The sequence below is a fragment of the Perca flavescens genome, chromosome 2, assembly GCF_004354835.1.
Source record: "Perca flavescens isolate YP-PL-M2 chromosome 2, PFLA_1.0, whole genome shotgun sequence".
Taxonomy (NCBI): Eukaryota; Metazoa; Chordata; class Actinopteri; order Perciformes; family Percidae; genus Perca; species Perca flavescens.
In genome coordinates, this window is record NC_041332.1 from 31,974,321 (window position 1) to 31,988,494 (window position 14,174).

At 41.1% G+C, this 14,174-nt stretch overlaps 1 protein-coding gene across 3 annotated transcripts in view; it reads left to right on the plus strand.

Moving 5' to 3' along the window:
- The window catches only part of sh3pxd2aa (SH3 and PX domains 2Aa), a 151,246-nt gene extending 137,303 nt beyond the window's left edge, over positions 1–13,943 (plus strand). For all 3 annotated transcript variants that reach the window (XM_028592484.1, XM_028592494.1, XM_028592505.1), the window contains 5 exons: positions 2,277–2,394; positions 5,356–5,759; positions 6,321–6,370; positions 6,849–6,968; positions 7,927–13,943. In XM_028592484.1, the coding sequence (XP_028448285.1) occupies positions 2,277–2,394; positions 5,356–5,759; positions 6,321–6,370; positions 6,849–6,968; positions 7,927–10,071 (2,837 nt within the window). In that variant the 3' untranslated portion in view covers positions 10,072–13,943. The remainder of the gene's footprint in view (positions 1–2,276; positions 2,395–5,355; positions 5,760–6,320; positions 6,371–6,848; positions 6,969–7,926) is intronic.
- Positions 13,944–14,174: the final 231 nt, after the last annotated feature.

Below are 14,174 nucleotides of genomic sequence, written 5' to 3' on the forward strand. Positions count from 1 at the left end.
TGAGAACAACACGCAGAGAGCGGAAGGAGAGGGACAAAGCCTGACATCGGATGTCAAGCTTTATCCTGGAAATGTACTTCCGTTGATCCAGACTAGTGGTACATCAATATAAACACGTAACAAACACACACACTTAGGTAGACATTCCAGATTTCTTTGTAAGCCAACCCATTTGTTATTCTCTGTCTCGCAAGCACTCGGCCCAACCCCTACACACACACGCACGCACACACACACACACACACACACACACACACACACACACACACACACACACACACACACACACACACACACACACACACACACACCCCCACACCTTTACACATCATGCTTTGCAAGTTGAGGTTCAGGGCCAGACATTCCACTCTTCCACATTATTGACCTCAGCTGCTCTGTAATGGCAGGCAGGACAGGAACTTGAATCCCCGCCGTCTGGGCCTACCCCACCTATTGGAAGCATGCATTCAGATGAATAAGCACACATACTGTACCTCTGGGATATCATCCCTGCCCCTCACATTTCCTTGACCAATTGTATTAGTGTATCTCCAGCCAACTAAGGTCATATTCTCTCCTGTCTAACTCATTTATTCTAAACATGTTTAGATCCCACCCTACAGCCATTTCTTCCTCCTCCATATTTTCTGCCACTTAAGTCATCAGATTGCATACACAGATGATTTTTATTCCTCTCCATACCATACCAGTTCATCAGCCAATGTGCTGTCCACTAATAGTTCCTTTCTCTGCTGGGAAGCCAATCTTTTGTCTCCTCCTCTGCTCCCATCTTTTGCCTCGGTGTCTATGAATCCCCTAACCTTCTACTGCTCCCCGCTAAGCCAATTGTAGAATTTCCTTCCCCACAGGGTCTTGGAAGAACTTGCAGAGCGTGAGAGAGGAGTGGCGGTCAGATATAGATCTGAGAAGAGAGATCTTGGTCCAAATATCTTCTCAAGGGAGGCTCCTGCTACAAGAGGAATCTCCCTCTGGAGACAGAACATTGGATCAGGGTCCAGATAGCTTGAATAAGGCCTGGTGTGGAGAGGAAAACAAGCAGCAAGGGGGAGCGGTTCCGCCAGTAGAGGGAGCCGGTTGTCATTATTGTGTAGGACAGGGGTCTCCAGCGTTTTATAAGCCTTAAGGCTGTTTTATGGTTCTGCTTAGGCTCCACGCAGAGCTTTTGCCGTAGCCTACGTAAGTGGCCTGATAAATACTTGTGCGCTGTTGTGTGCGTCGAGCGGGCGTGTGTGTGTGTGTGTGTGTGTGTGTGTGTGTGTGTGTGTGTGTGTGTGTGTGTGTGTGTGTGTGTGTGTGTGGGTGTTAGAGCAAGGGAGAAGTGAGAGAGTGACGGCGATTAGCTTCGGAGTGAGTACCGACTCTAGGTCATAGTGAGAGAAACAAAGTGTCTCCCCTGTTCTTTCTGACCACCGGGGGGAATCTGTAGCAGGAAAAGTTATCCCTCTCCTTGATTTCATGTTGTTTATGGAGAAGGAGAACCAGGAAACGTGCGTCGCTGCGACCTGTAGTTACATTTTTCAAGAGGTGCCCGTCAGGCTACGGCATAGACGCAGAGGGGTCTGCGAGGGTACGCCGTCGATTCTACGCAGAAGCATAAAAAGGCCTTTAACTGAGAGAGATGGATCAGGGACCCCCTACTACATATATAGTATAACATTAAGTTGCATATTAAACGGGGCCTACAATAATGTGTGGGCGGCCTAAAGCCTTTATTATTATTCATTTTAGTGCATAAAATATTAAGGTATTGAAAATAACTGTTGGCATGATTTTATGAATCATGTTTTAATGTTAAACATGAATGTGGCACAGTGAATCTTTAGGATTAACTGTAACTGTGGATGGCTACCTTTGGGACTACCTTTAGGCCAGCTAGGATATCATCAATGTTTTTTTTTTCACCGATTTTTTTCCCGCTGATTTATATTTGCTAATAATATGTTTGATTCTTTCCCAAAAAAAATTCTAAAAATTTACAATATATATAATAATTTGGTGGCCCCCCTGCAGTAACTCTAAGGACTGTTGAAGATCTCTGGTGTAGGACAAGGGGGAGAGGGTTGTGTATGTGTTGCTATGGAAACAGTCGGCGCATTTTAAGTAGGTCACACTCTGCTTTCTCTTCCCCTCATGAGGACCTCTGGAAGGATGTCAACGATACAGTGGTCAAACCCCTTCGATCCGAGCCTGTTTGATGATAACAGTTGACTCACTCTACTACTCTTTCTCTTTGCTTTACCCCTCCTGACCTCCAGAGGAGAAATACATGACCATACAGCCGCACACCAGTCAGGGGAAGGATGAAGTCAGCTTTGAGAAAGGCGTCACCGTGGAGGTGATCCAGAAGAACTTGGAGGGCTGGTGGTACATCAGGTGAGTAAATGCTGAGGAGTAAAAGGAGCTCAACTCATAAAAACAAAGCATATACAGTATATTCACACACATATATATATATATATATATATATATATATATATATATATATATATATATTTTATGTATGTATCTAGATCATTTTTTTTATAGAATTTAATGAAGGGCAAAAAATGTATCATTGCTTTACCAAGCACTAACTAACCAATAACTATGAAAAACATCAGTCTCAACTTTACAATAGCCATCCAGATAATGTTTTTAGATGGTTTACAAAGTATTTATTAACTATTCAACAAGGTATTATAGTCATATGTTGCAACTTTATAATAACCATCCAGACACTGTTTATAGACGGCTTACAAACCAACTAGTAACCCTTAACAAAGTGTTGGGAATATCTGGTCATCTATCTTATCAGGGTTGCACGATTCAGAAAATGTCACGATTTGATATCGACTTTTAGGCTCAAGATTCGATTCAAAATTGATTTTTGTTTCAAAAACAATTCTCAATTTAAAAAAAAAATGATTCACAGTATGTAAATGCAGTTACTTTTCCCATTTTTTATTTTATTTTTTTAAATATGAATAAATTTTTGGAATTCTATTAATCAATTTTGAATCTGTAGAGCTTGAATCACGATTCAAATATGAATTGATTTTTTTGCACTCCCCTATTATCCATGTAATGTTTATAGATGTTTTAAAAATGGTTTCTTAAAGGGTTACAAACATTTTTTAATCATTACCCGATACCTAAAATAGCATATGAGGGATATAATGTGTCTAACAACGGTTAGTTAAATTTAACTGTTAATAAATTAACAAACTGTTAATTTACAGCACTACTAATAATTAGTAAGCATTATTGATTATAATTTCATTGTTTGTTAACAGTAAAATGACTGTTTGCTATCAGTTAATGACAATTAACTAAAGATGAATTAACTATCAATTTACCATCTATTAATGATGGTTATTATAAAGTGTTACCGACAATTCACAGATAGATTCTTAGATGTGTGTAAATTAATTCTATTTGCACTTTGGGGGTGATCTCCTATAAAAAGCACTGCGAATAGACAGGAAACAGTGCTGGACCAGATGTGTCTGGATATGGCCAACAGCTGCGAACTGTGTCCGAGACATGGACACAGTTACATTAAATGAAAGAAATGGAATCAGTCCAAAGCTTCTTTTTTTGTGAATCCAATTTCAGTCCTCAGAGAACATCGTTGGTCGTCAGTGCTGTGATCAAGGCAGTGCTTTACTGCAGTTCTTATTGGTTGCTTTAAAGTATATAAATAAATGTTGATTATTTGCATAATGATATTGAGATTTCCATATAGCGCTCTCCACAGGTCAACTGGGTGTGCTGCATGGGATTTCTTTTTGAATGTGTGTGTGTGTGTGTGTGTGTGTGTGTGTGTGTGTGTGTGTGTGTGTGTGTGTGTGTGTGTGTGTGTGTGTGTGTGTGTGTCCTGTTTTACTATATTTGTGGGGTCCAAAAACTGGGGACTACAGTATCCTTGTGGGGTCTGCACAGCCTCGTTTACAGAGATCAGAAGCACTAAAGCATGATTCATAATCCTAATGCTAATAATCAAAAGAGATGATAAATCATGATGATTCCCTACCTGTGAGCTGGTCCTAAATGTTAAATGGATCCATTAATGGCCTATTTATATTTCTCTGGTCCGTAAATGTTCACCGATCAAAAGAATCAAAGAATCAAAATGTTTTTTTTCATGTTAATCCACGTTGTGAATGTCGTTGTGTGGAGTCCATTGCTAACTGTCTGCTAAGTTCAGTATAAAAGCATTTAGCACAATTTGTTTACTTGGAGAGGTTCAGGGGACCACATACTGAAAACTACCTAGCTCCCATAAGGTTAGGCCTAGAGGTCTTAAACTTTATACAGGTGTTGTTAACAAGATGTAGAAAGTATGTGTGGTTTTTACATAGTGTGGCATTAAGCATGTCTTATTATTATGTCTAAGTTATTGTGGTTAAAATATGACTTATTATAGACTAGGGACAAATAACTGTTTTCAACCATGTTTGAACTGATGTAGTGGATGGTGTTTTAATCACATGCTAAACAAGCCCATTTTCGGTCACTAGAATAATTTAGCTTTCAAATGCAGCCTCATATATGCATTTTGGCCTTGCAGTCTTTCTGTTTCCATTTGAATTCTGTTTCTATTTAGACAAAAATAGAAGAAAAAAGGTGCATATTATCAGGTTATGGGGACTCCTAGTGGTCGTGCATTTGGAGTCATGCAACAGGGAAGCAGAAAGGATCACATCTCTTCTGAGCAGAAAATGGCTCACCTTCAGGCAAATGACTAATGGAAACATTATTTATTGTTTCACAAAGCACTCTAAAATGACTCATATAGCTTAACAATTAATGTTGAAATGTGGGGAAGTAGTGTCTCTTTGCACATTGAGTCTGTTTACTTGCCTTCAGCTACCTCCATGTCACTAGAATTAAAATAGTGTCTGTTTTTCAACACAGTATCTTATTTGGTGTATTTTATTGATTACTGAAATGCCAGAAAATGTAGAAATTTAGTTGTTTATTCATTCTAGGTATGATTTATGGTCCAACTAATAAATACTTTGTGCCCTATCTTAAATGGGTACTCTGGTGATTTAGTATTGCACTTCAACTGGGGGGCTCACAAAAGGCAGATTAATAAAAGAGCAAAATCACGCAACTGAGGCTAAAATATCCAGATATGTTTGTCGCTTGTATGGGTCAAGATCCAAAAACTCTGGATCCTACATTTCCCATAATGCCTGGTAAATGTCCACATCTTTCAAACTCCATGCCCCCATAAAGTGACATTTATGCGTTAAATTGGTGCAGTGCCTCCTTAAATGATAGAAAACAGGGGAAAATTCAAGAATATACACCATAAAGATATTCTGTCTTTATACATTCTACCCACAGATACTTAGGGAAAGAGGGATGGGCCCCTGCCTCCTACTTGAAAAAGGTGAAAGAGGACTTCTCCCCCCGCAAGAAGACCCTGACAGGCCCCGTGGAGATCATCGGCAACATCATGGAGATCAGCAACCTGTTACAAAAGAAATCGGTCAGTGAGAAGGACATCCAGACAGACGGAGAGGGTAGCACCACACCCGAGCGCCACATCTCCAAGAGCGAGATCAGCCTGCCCATGCCGTATAACTCTGAAATCAACGCTGAGACGGGCAGGAGGCTGAGTGCCGGCCGTGACACCAACAGCCCATGTCTGGGAATAGCAGCGAGTGCTGCCCTAAATGAAAATAAAGGGAGGGGCGAGCCAGGGTCCCCAGCTGTTGCCAGAGTGGCACCTCATAGAGTGGAAATTGGTAAGCATTTATGGTGTATTAGGAGATAATCAAGCAGGAAATGCATTGCAGCAAAGAAGAAGAGGATTTGTAGTGTTTGTATCAGACATTAAGACATGTTATTTTCCTTTTGTGTAGGCTTTGATGCTATAGGTAAGCTACATGGCTGACTGTGTATCTAATGGTGATGGTGGTGTAATCTAATTGCATATACTTGGTCACACTAATCTGTGAGGCTATTTAACATGGGATTGTGGGCTTGGTGTGTGGATTTCCATTTTACTCACATACTAAGAATGTATGTCCAATTTTTGTTTACTATTTCATGTTCCTTATGGCATTATATTTGTGCCTTATTCCTGAGCATGTGTTCTTCAAGTACATAAATTATATTTTATAGAGAAATTATCACTCAAAGTACATTTTAATATGAGACTGCCAGCACTTAGGGCTGGTACAATGGTATAAGTATTTCTTTCTTTGCACATGCAGGAATGAGGCACAAATATGACTCCGTAGTTGTTTGATGTAGGTTAGGTGTGTTACAGATACGTTTTAATGGGATGTTTCTTTGTTTGTCAGGGTCTCCAAATCTGAGACAAAAACCTCCCCCACGAAGAGAACCCAACTTGGTAAGACAACTTCACAAGCTACTGCTTCCTAACAATACCCAAGAGGGCTTTCTTTAATATGATTTTTCAACAGAAACATGTACATTAGGCATCACTGAACTACCTTTGATCAGAGTAAAGAATGTTGTAGCATGTTTACAAACACAGGTTTTAAGAAAGCAGTATAAATACAGTAAATAGGAATATAAACTTTAAAGATAATAAAGATTATTAATTAGCTCCCAGGTTGCTGCGAGAGTTGGCATAGCAACCGTTAAAGCACAGTAACAACACATAATTTCAGCATGTCTTTGATTATCGGAATCTACCACTGCCCACACTTAAATACTTTACATACTGTTATATGTTTATATTATCATCATATGCAGCTTCCATATTATGCCTTTCGTCATACTCGTTCTTAAGACATAGTCAGACATAATATAATGCTGGTTAGATATGATGTCAGCTGCTTACATCTCTCCCCTTTGCTGCACAGGGATTCCAGTTACCCAAGCCACCAGAGCCCCCTGCTGTGGAAGCAGAGTATTACACTATAGCAGATTTCCAGTCCTCAATCTCGGATGGCATCAGTTTCCGTGGAGGACAAAAAGCTGATGTAAGAGGCCAGATCTGCATTGTTGTCGCTGAGATCAGACAGTCAGGGCTCATTGAATATGTATGTCAACGGTGAGCTCCTCAGACAGGAAAGCTACAGCAATAGAGATGCGGCGTTGAGATTTGTGTTTGAACGAGATGATGTAGAGAGAATTCGCTCTGCAGCGACTCAGGTAGAGAGATGAAGATAACAGAATTCTTCAAGGTTTTTTTTTCCTGTTATGTAGAGCTAGCGAAATTAACTTTTGTCATTAATATCTTTGCAGTGGTGGAATGTAACTAGGTACATTCAAGTACGGTACTTAAGTATATATTTGAGGTACTTTTAGTTTACTTGAGTCTTTTCTTTTCATGCCACGTTCTAAATATTATAATTGTTACTCCACTACGTTCAACTGACATCTTAAGTGACTTATTATGTCACAAATTAAATTTTTTGCAGACAAAACACATGTAGTTTATAAAAAACAATCTTTTATTATAAATAAAACTACCCAACAATATAATTTATATAGGCCTACAAATAAAGCTGAATTGATTAGCTGATAAAACACATAGTTGATTGACAGAGTTGTTTTGATTGTTTTGCAGTTTCTAAAATGTAATGATATTTCTGCATTCAGTACTTTTAATACTTTTAATACTTTAAGTACATTTTCCTTATGATACTTACATACTTTTACATAAGTAACATTTTCAATGCAGGACTTTTACCTTTAACAGAGTATTTTTAAAGTGTGTTATTAGTAGTTTTACTTAAGTAAAGGATCAGAATACTTCTCCCACCACTGTATCTTTGCAAGAAGACTGCAATATCAGATGTAATTACAGCAGTCTTGGATCACCTGATCCTCTAACTCTAAACCCTTACCCTATTCCATTTTTTAGCAAGTTTCACATATTTAGACAAATTTACAAAATCTTTATTTAGCTTTTATCTTCCATGTCTTGTTGTGTAGGTGATAGAGAAGAACCCTGGAGGCTGGTGGTATGTGCAGATTGGAGAGATGGAGGGCTGGGCCCCCTGCTCCTACATCGACAAGCGTAAGAAGCCCAACCTCAGCCGTCGGACCAGCACCCTGACCCGGCCCAAAGTCCCACCACCAGCTCCGCCTGTCAAAAAACAAGAGTCTGAGGAGGCTCCCCCTCCTGCTAACTGTGCCTCTACAGTTTCAGAGCCAGCGAGCAGGCCTGTGTACGAGGAACCTGAATATGATGTTCCTGCAATCGGATGTGAAGGTGAATCAGACACAGATTCCCTAAAGGATGAGCGTGCCCTGGATGTGAAGATCAGCAACGTGGTCAGCGACAAGTACCACCGCTCCCCTCCTTCCTGCAAGGCCTCTCCTCCTGTCTGCAAGGCCTCTCCTCCTGTCTGCAAGGCCTCTCCTCCTGTCTGCAAGGCCTCTCCTCCTGTCTGCAAGGCCTCTCCTCCTGTCTGCAAGGCCTCTCCTCCTGTCTGCAAGGCGTCCCCTGTGTTCACTCATCGAAGAACTTCCTTCAGGTCTGTAGAGGAGGTTGCAAAAGAGGAGTGTATTTATGAGAATGACGGCTTCAGGCCAAGCAGTGGTGTTGAACGAACTTCAGTCAAAGGTTCCAGTGAGCCAAATTCCCCAAGGAGCTACCGTTCCTCCACAGTCCCACGCAAGCCCTCAGGATCTTCACCTGTAGCTGGTAGACCCATGAAGACCATGACGCCAGAGATGAACCGGAGAAGCCAGACCCTGGGCAGACACATAGATATCAGCCTCAGGTCGCAGGACAACAGCCCCCACTCTTCGTCAGATGAATTGAGCAGAGGCCCCAAGAAAGGCCCCGTCTTAAGCCGGGATGTGGAGCAGAGAATAGGTCAGAGCCCCTCGACCAGGCCCAAGCCTTCTGTCAGACCTAAACCACTCCTGACCAAATCAGAACCCCAGAGTCCTGAGAGGATGGACATCAGCTCTTTGAGACGGCAGCTGAGGCCTACAAGTCAGTTCCGGCCTCATGGCCTCAAACCTACTCGTGGGGACGACTCTGAAACAGCCTCCGTCATCTCATCAGAGGACTCGATGTGTTCGCGCAGTACCTCAGATCTCTCTTCGGTTTACTCCAAAGGGAGCCGTGGTGACTCAGATGTGGAAGGCCCCAATCTCTACCGCTCCCTGGATGCCTACAAGAAGGTCCAGGACTCTGAGATCAGCTTTCCAGCCAGGGTGGAGGTTGAGGTTCTGGAGAAGCTGGAGAGCGGTTGGTGGTACATCCGATGGGGATCCGAGGAGGGCTGGGCTCCCTCGTACTACCTGGAACCTGTCAGACAAGTTGGCGATGCAGGTGGGTTGGACCTAGATGGACACGGGAGTGGACACGGGAGTGGACACGGGAGTGGGGGGAGTAAGTCCAACAGCCTGGAGAAAAACGAGCAGCACGTTTTGGCCCTCAATAACATCAACATCCAAGGTCTGAGCCAACAGCATCAAGGCTTGAGAAGGAACACTCCGCCAATTCCTTCCAAGCCTCCGGGTGGCTTCTCGAAGCCGTCAGGGATGGTTAATGGAGGTGTTCGGATGAGGAACGGGGTTCGCCAGGTGGCAGTGAGACCTCAGTCTGTGTTTGTGACCACAACACAGCCAGCCAAGGATTCCCACTACATGACGGGGTCTCTGAGACGAAACGACTCTCTCGGCAGAAGTGATCACTATGGCTCTGGTTCTGCCACCCTTGGCGTCCGCCGAAATGCCTCCTTCAGCACCGTGCGGCCACATGTGGTTGTTGAAAGTCAGACGAGGCCTGCCGAGCGCTCCGGCCTGGGGTCCTCAGGGAGCGCATTCAGCACAAGCCAGGACGCCCTTAGCAGAGTTAACCAACGCAACGGCATCCCTGTGTCCACAGTTCGACCCAAGCCCATAGAGAAGAGCCAACTGATCCACAATAACCTTGGCAGGGATGTGTACGTGTCCATCGCTGACTATCGTGGTGATGAGGAAACAATGGGTTTTACTGAGGGCACCTGTCTGGAAGTGTTGGAAAGAAACCCCAATGGTTGGTGGTACTGCCAGGTGCAGGACAGCCTGCTTCCCCGCAAGGGCTGGGTCCCCTCCAACTACCTAGAGCGGAAAAAATAAAACCAACCCCACATTCTTCCCCTACCCTTCCCCCACACCTCCCCGTTTTGATGTCTCCAAGGACGTCGGTGGCATCACTCTTTAAGAATGTTACCTGCAATCTCCCGTAAGCAATATGTCCTTAAAAAATTTACATTTATGACTGCGTGTTAAAAGAAAGATGTTTAATCTGATGAGGAAGGACACTTTTAGTGCTGGTTTACTAAAATGTATACAAAGAGGAGTGTAAAGATTTTAAATATTTGAGAGACCGAAATGTGGGATTGGTCATTCTTGGGTGGAGGACATTTAAAGCGGACATTGTCTTTGAGATAACATGGTATGAATGGGAGTGATAACCTCTTAAAGAGGTTTGCGTCATGTAATACAGACGTTGAGCAGGGTAATGGTTATGCTTATTCCTGCCCTTCGCTGAGTCCGATGGTCGATAAGTGCCTTTTGTATTTGATCACCTGAATGAAGGTCCTAAATGGTGGATGGCAAAACATGAACTCAACCAAATCTTTTAAGAGTGCCATAGGCCTATGAACACCACCAAGAGTAATTCCATACCCAGTTAAGAGCTCCACTATAGAGTGCAAACAAAGTGCAAAGTTTCGATCTAGAGTTCTTTAATTGGTCCAACGCGATTGGACAGAGATTTAAGTGACTCAGTCACCAGAGAATTGATTTATTTCAAGCCGCAAACTAAAACAACTTTTTAATCTCGTTTTTGTTTTGTTTTTTCATTGTTCATGTTATAATGCCTTGTCTTGGTGCAAGTCTTCCTTAGAGAATTATTTCTGCTTTCTTGTGACATCTGTTTATCCACCGACAGCCTCGAATTGGAAAAGTTAAAACTCCTGCCTCATGTCATGTACCAGCTGACACTGGTAAAATATACAGGATTCGGGTGCTCAGGTTTCATAAATTGGCTTAGTTTTGTCATAGATCATCAAGCCCCAGAACAATATGTTAATATTCATGCTTTTAATCCCAGATGTAACTATCTGGGATATCAAATGTTATAAAAGAAAACCTGTGAAACTTGAAAATAACAGTTACATGTTTTAGTTTTCTAGAAAATCAAAGGAACAACTTGTAACTTGTAACAAAACCACCTCATATCTTGGTAGTTAACAACCTCAAAATAGGAAGACAATTAGTTTACAAAGGTTTAGGTTTACTGTAGTGAGTAGTTCCAGGAATATTTGATTTGTATATATTTTGTTTTGTATACATATAATATTGCCGCTGTTGTGGAGATGTATTGAATACGTACTGGAAATGCGGTGAAATAATTGAATCCCAGGGACATATTTGCATAGCATTTATCCCAAAATGTGATCAAACCAAAGAGAAATGTCATTTCATTGGCTATTTTTTGTGATTTTACTATTTATTTATGGTACAAGTAATACAGTTTATTCAACAAAATGCCTAAAACGAGAAAAAAAACTGTACCTGGAAGCACACATTTTCTCAAAATATAAATCTATGAAACTAGAAACAAACAAGTAAGTAAGCCCTAAGATATTGCGGTGCAGTATGGGTTTTGACATTAAATAGAAGACGTTGTGTATCAATTTGTTTCAAAGTTTAGAGATTTTTTTCACATCTTCCAAATTACAGTTTTATATAATATATTATAAGATCATGAAAATAAGACCTACCAATCACTTAAAAATACCAAGTCAGGAATAATTCTCCCCAAATGCAGGAATAAAATATGAGAATTTCTGAGCTAAAATCCAACTTTCAAAATTCAAATGGCTGATGTTCAAGACTGCTGAAATACATTTTCTAATGAGCGGTGTGAGCTCTCTATATGAGGCTGAACACTAAGTCTTTATTATGTTTCTGCTGGACAGTATCACAGTATTAAACAAAGTACAGTACCTGCTAGATCGCAGTTATCTATTTTAGCGAAAACCATATTTGTTTTTTGTTTGTCAATTTGTTACTCTGTGATCACACAGCGGCAATAACGAGGAACGAAGTGGTTCTGTTTTGTGAATTAGTGCCCTTTAAACTTGTTTTTTTACGGTGCATTAATGTAAAGATGCAGTAAATACTCAGCATATTATTTATTGAATACGTTTTGGTAATTATTTAATTTTGCTCTTTTTTTTCTCCCCCCCCTCACCTCAAATGAGAGGTGGAACTCTGTAATGAGTTCTCTATATAACAGTGGCCATGCCAAAGTTGGACTAGAATTGGAGAAATAGAGAACTCTTGTGGGAGGTCAAAGGTACTGCAACATGATTTTTATCCCATCCACAAGGCTTACCAGCCATCCTACCTCAGTGCAATAAGAAATGCACTGCTGGTCAGTGACTCTCACTAAAAAAACTGTACAGCATTTTTCTTTTTTTTCTTTGAAAGCTCAGTGCAGCTAAAATCTTTTTGTAGCACATGTCTTGTATTGGACCATAATTTATTTTTTTGAAAAATTTAAAAGTTTCCTTTTTCCCCCTCTATGCTGTGTGCTGCAACTTTAGCAAATCATGGGCACTTCCTTCATCTTTATTGTGCGTTACATAATGCCTGATTTTATGTGTATTTATTATAAATAGTTGTATTTCTTATTACGGTTTGACAATCACCTTATTCCCCCACTCAAAATATTAATGTAAGGCATTGTACAGATTATCCTTGTCACACAAATTGGACTTCACTCACAAATGCTCACCCAGCAGTCAACAAAAAAAAAATCTAAAATTTCATAATTTAGTTAAATATGTGAGGAATTTCCATTCATTATGGTATATGAAAATTAAAAAGCTAACCATATAAGTACCTACAAATAATACGATTTTGATACTTGCTGTCCGGCAACAAGGCCCCTTCCCATCGAGACGAAGGCATTATGTAAATGTGTTTAATCACTTTGTACATTTCGCTCCAGCACATATTATAATTGCATATTGCTTGTTTTGATTTGGGCTGAATTTACTTGGCTGAAATAGCAAGGGAATCGTTCTGTATCAAGCATACTTTTAGCTGTGTAGCATCTATCTTTATTCATGCTTTTACCTTCTTTCTTTTTCTTATTTCCTCTTTTTGTCAAATTCTGAAATGTACCCGCGAGGAAATGTGCAATAGATAAGAAAACGTCAGGCTTCAACGAGAGGAAAAATATCACAGGTCTAGGAAAAAAAACCGTGAACCATGCCACTACATCTGTTGGGAGTAGATATTCCCAGTCAAACTGCCAGTCATGAGCTTTTTTGCCATCCTTTCAAGTGTATCATTTTAAGTCGATCTTAAAGAGCAGATGTGAAATGCTCTAATAAAAGCATTGGAGAACTCACTGGACCAAAGCAGTCGTATGTGACATCTCATTATCTCCTGACGTGATGGACTTTTATACCAACGAGCATGAGAATCTCTGCTCCTCCTGCTGTGGACAGGGATCTGTGAACGGCATGGCAGAAACCCACTGGCCCATTCTGTACTGACATTACAGCCATCTGTCTGGGGTCTTCACAGATGGAGAGTCATGGGCCCGTCATCAGGGGCCTCAGTGGCCCTGCTCTGAGCTGTCACGTTTGTGCCTGAATGGAATTTTGATAGTTTCTTGTTTCTGTGTTGTTGTTGTTGTTGTTGTTGTTATCCTCTTATTCTGTTTTGTTTTTCTGGAATGTGTCCTCTCTGCACCTACGCCGAGGCCTCTATTGATATTTACCCCCTCCATTGTCAAACCAAGTCAGACTTCTCCTCACAAATCACCGCGGCAAAAGGTGACATTTGGAACCGTCGGCGGCGCCAAAAATAGAAGAACTTTTTTTTTTTTTTTTTTTTTTTTTTTTTTCTTTGCTTAACCCCAGGCAGGCCTTATCCATGTGCTACAGGTGAATATGTCATTGTGCTAAAGACTTCCTGAGTGTACAGGCTAATACATAGAGTTCCCTCTATAGCTGAGGGGGTTATGTCCATAAATCCTTTTGTTGGGCTCCACCTTAGTGGTTACAATACCCTGATTTGTCTTCTTGCCGAGAGTTCGATGAGAAGATTCCTGCCACGCTCATGTCGTTAAAGTCACCCTCCACTCAAAACATACCAGCATGATTCTGTGACATCACAAGTGGAAGCCAATTGTGGTCCATTGTGCGGCCATAAGC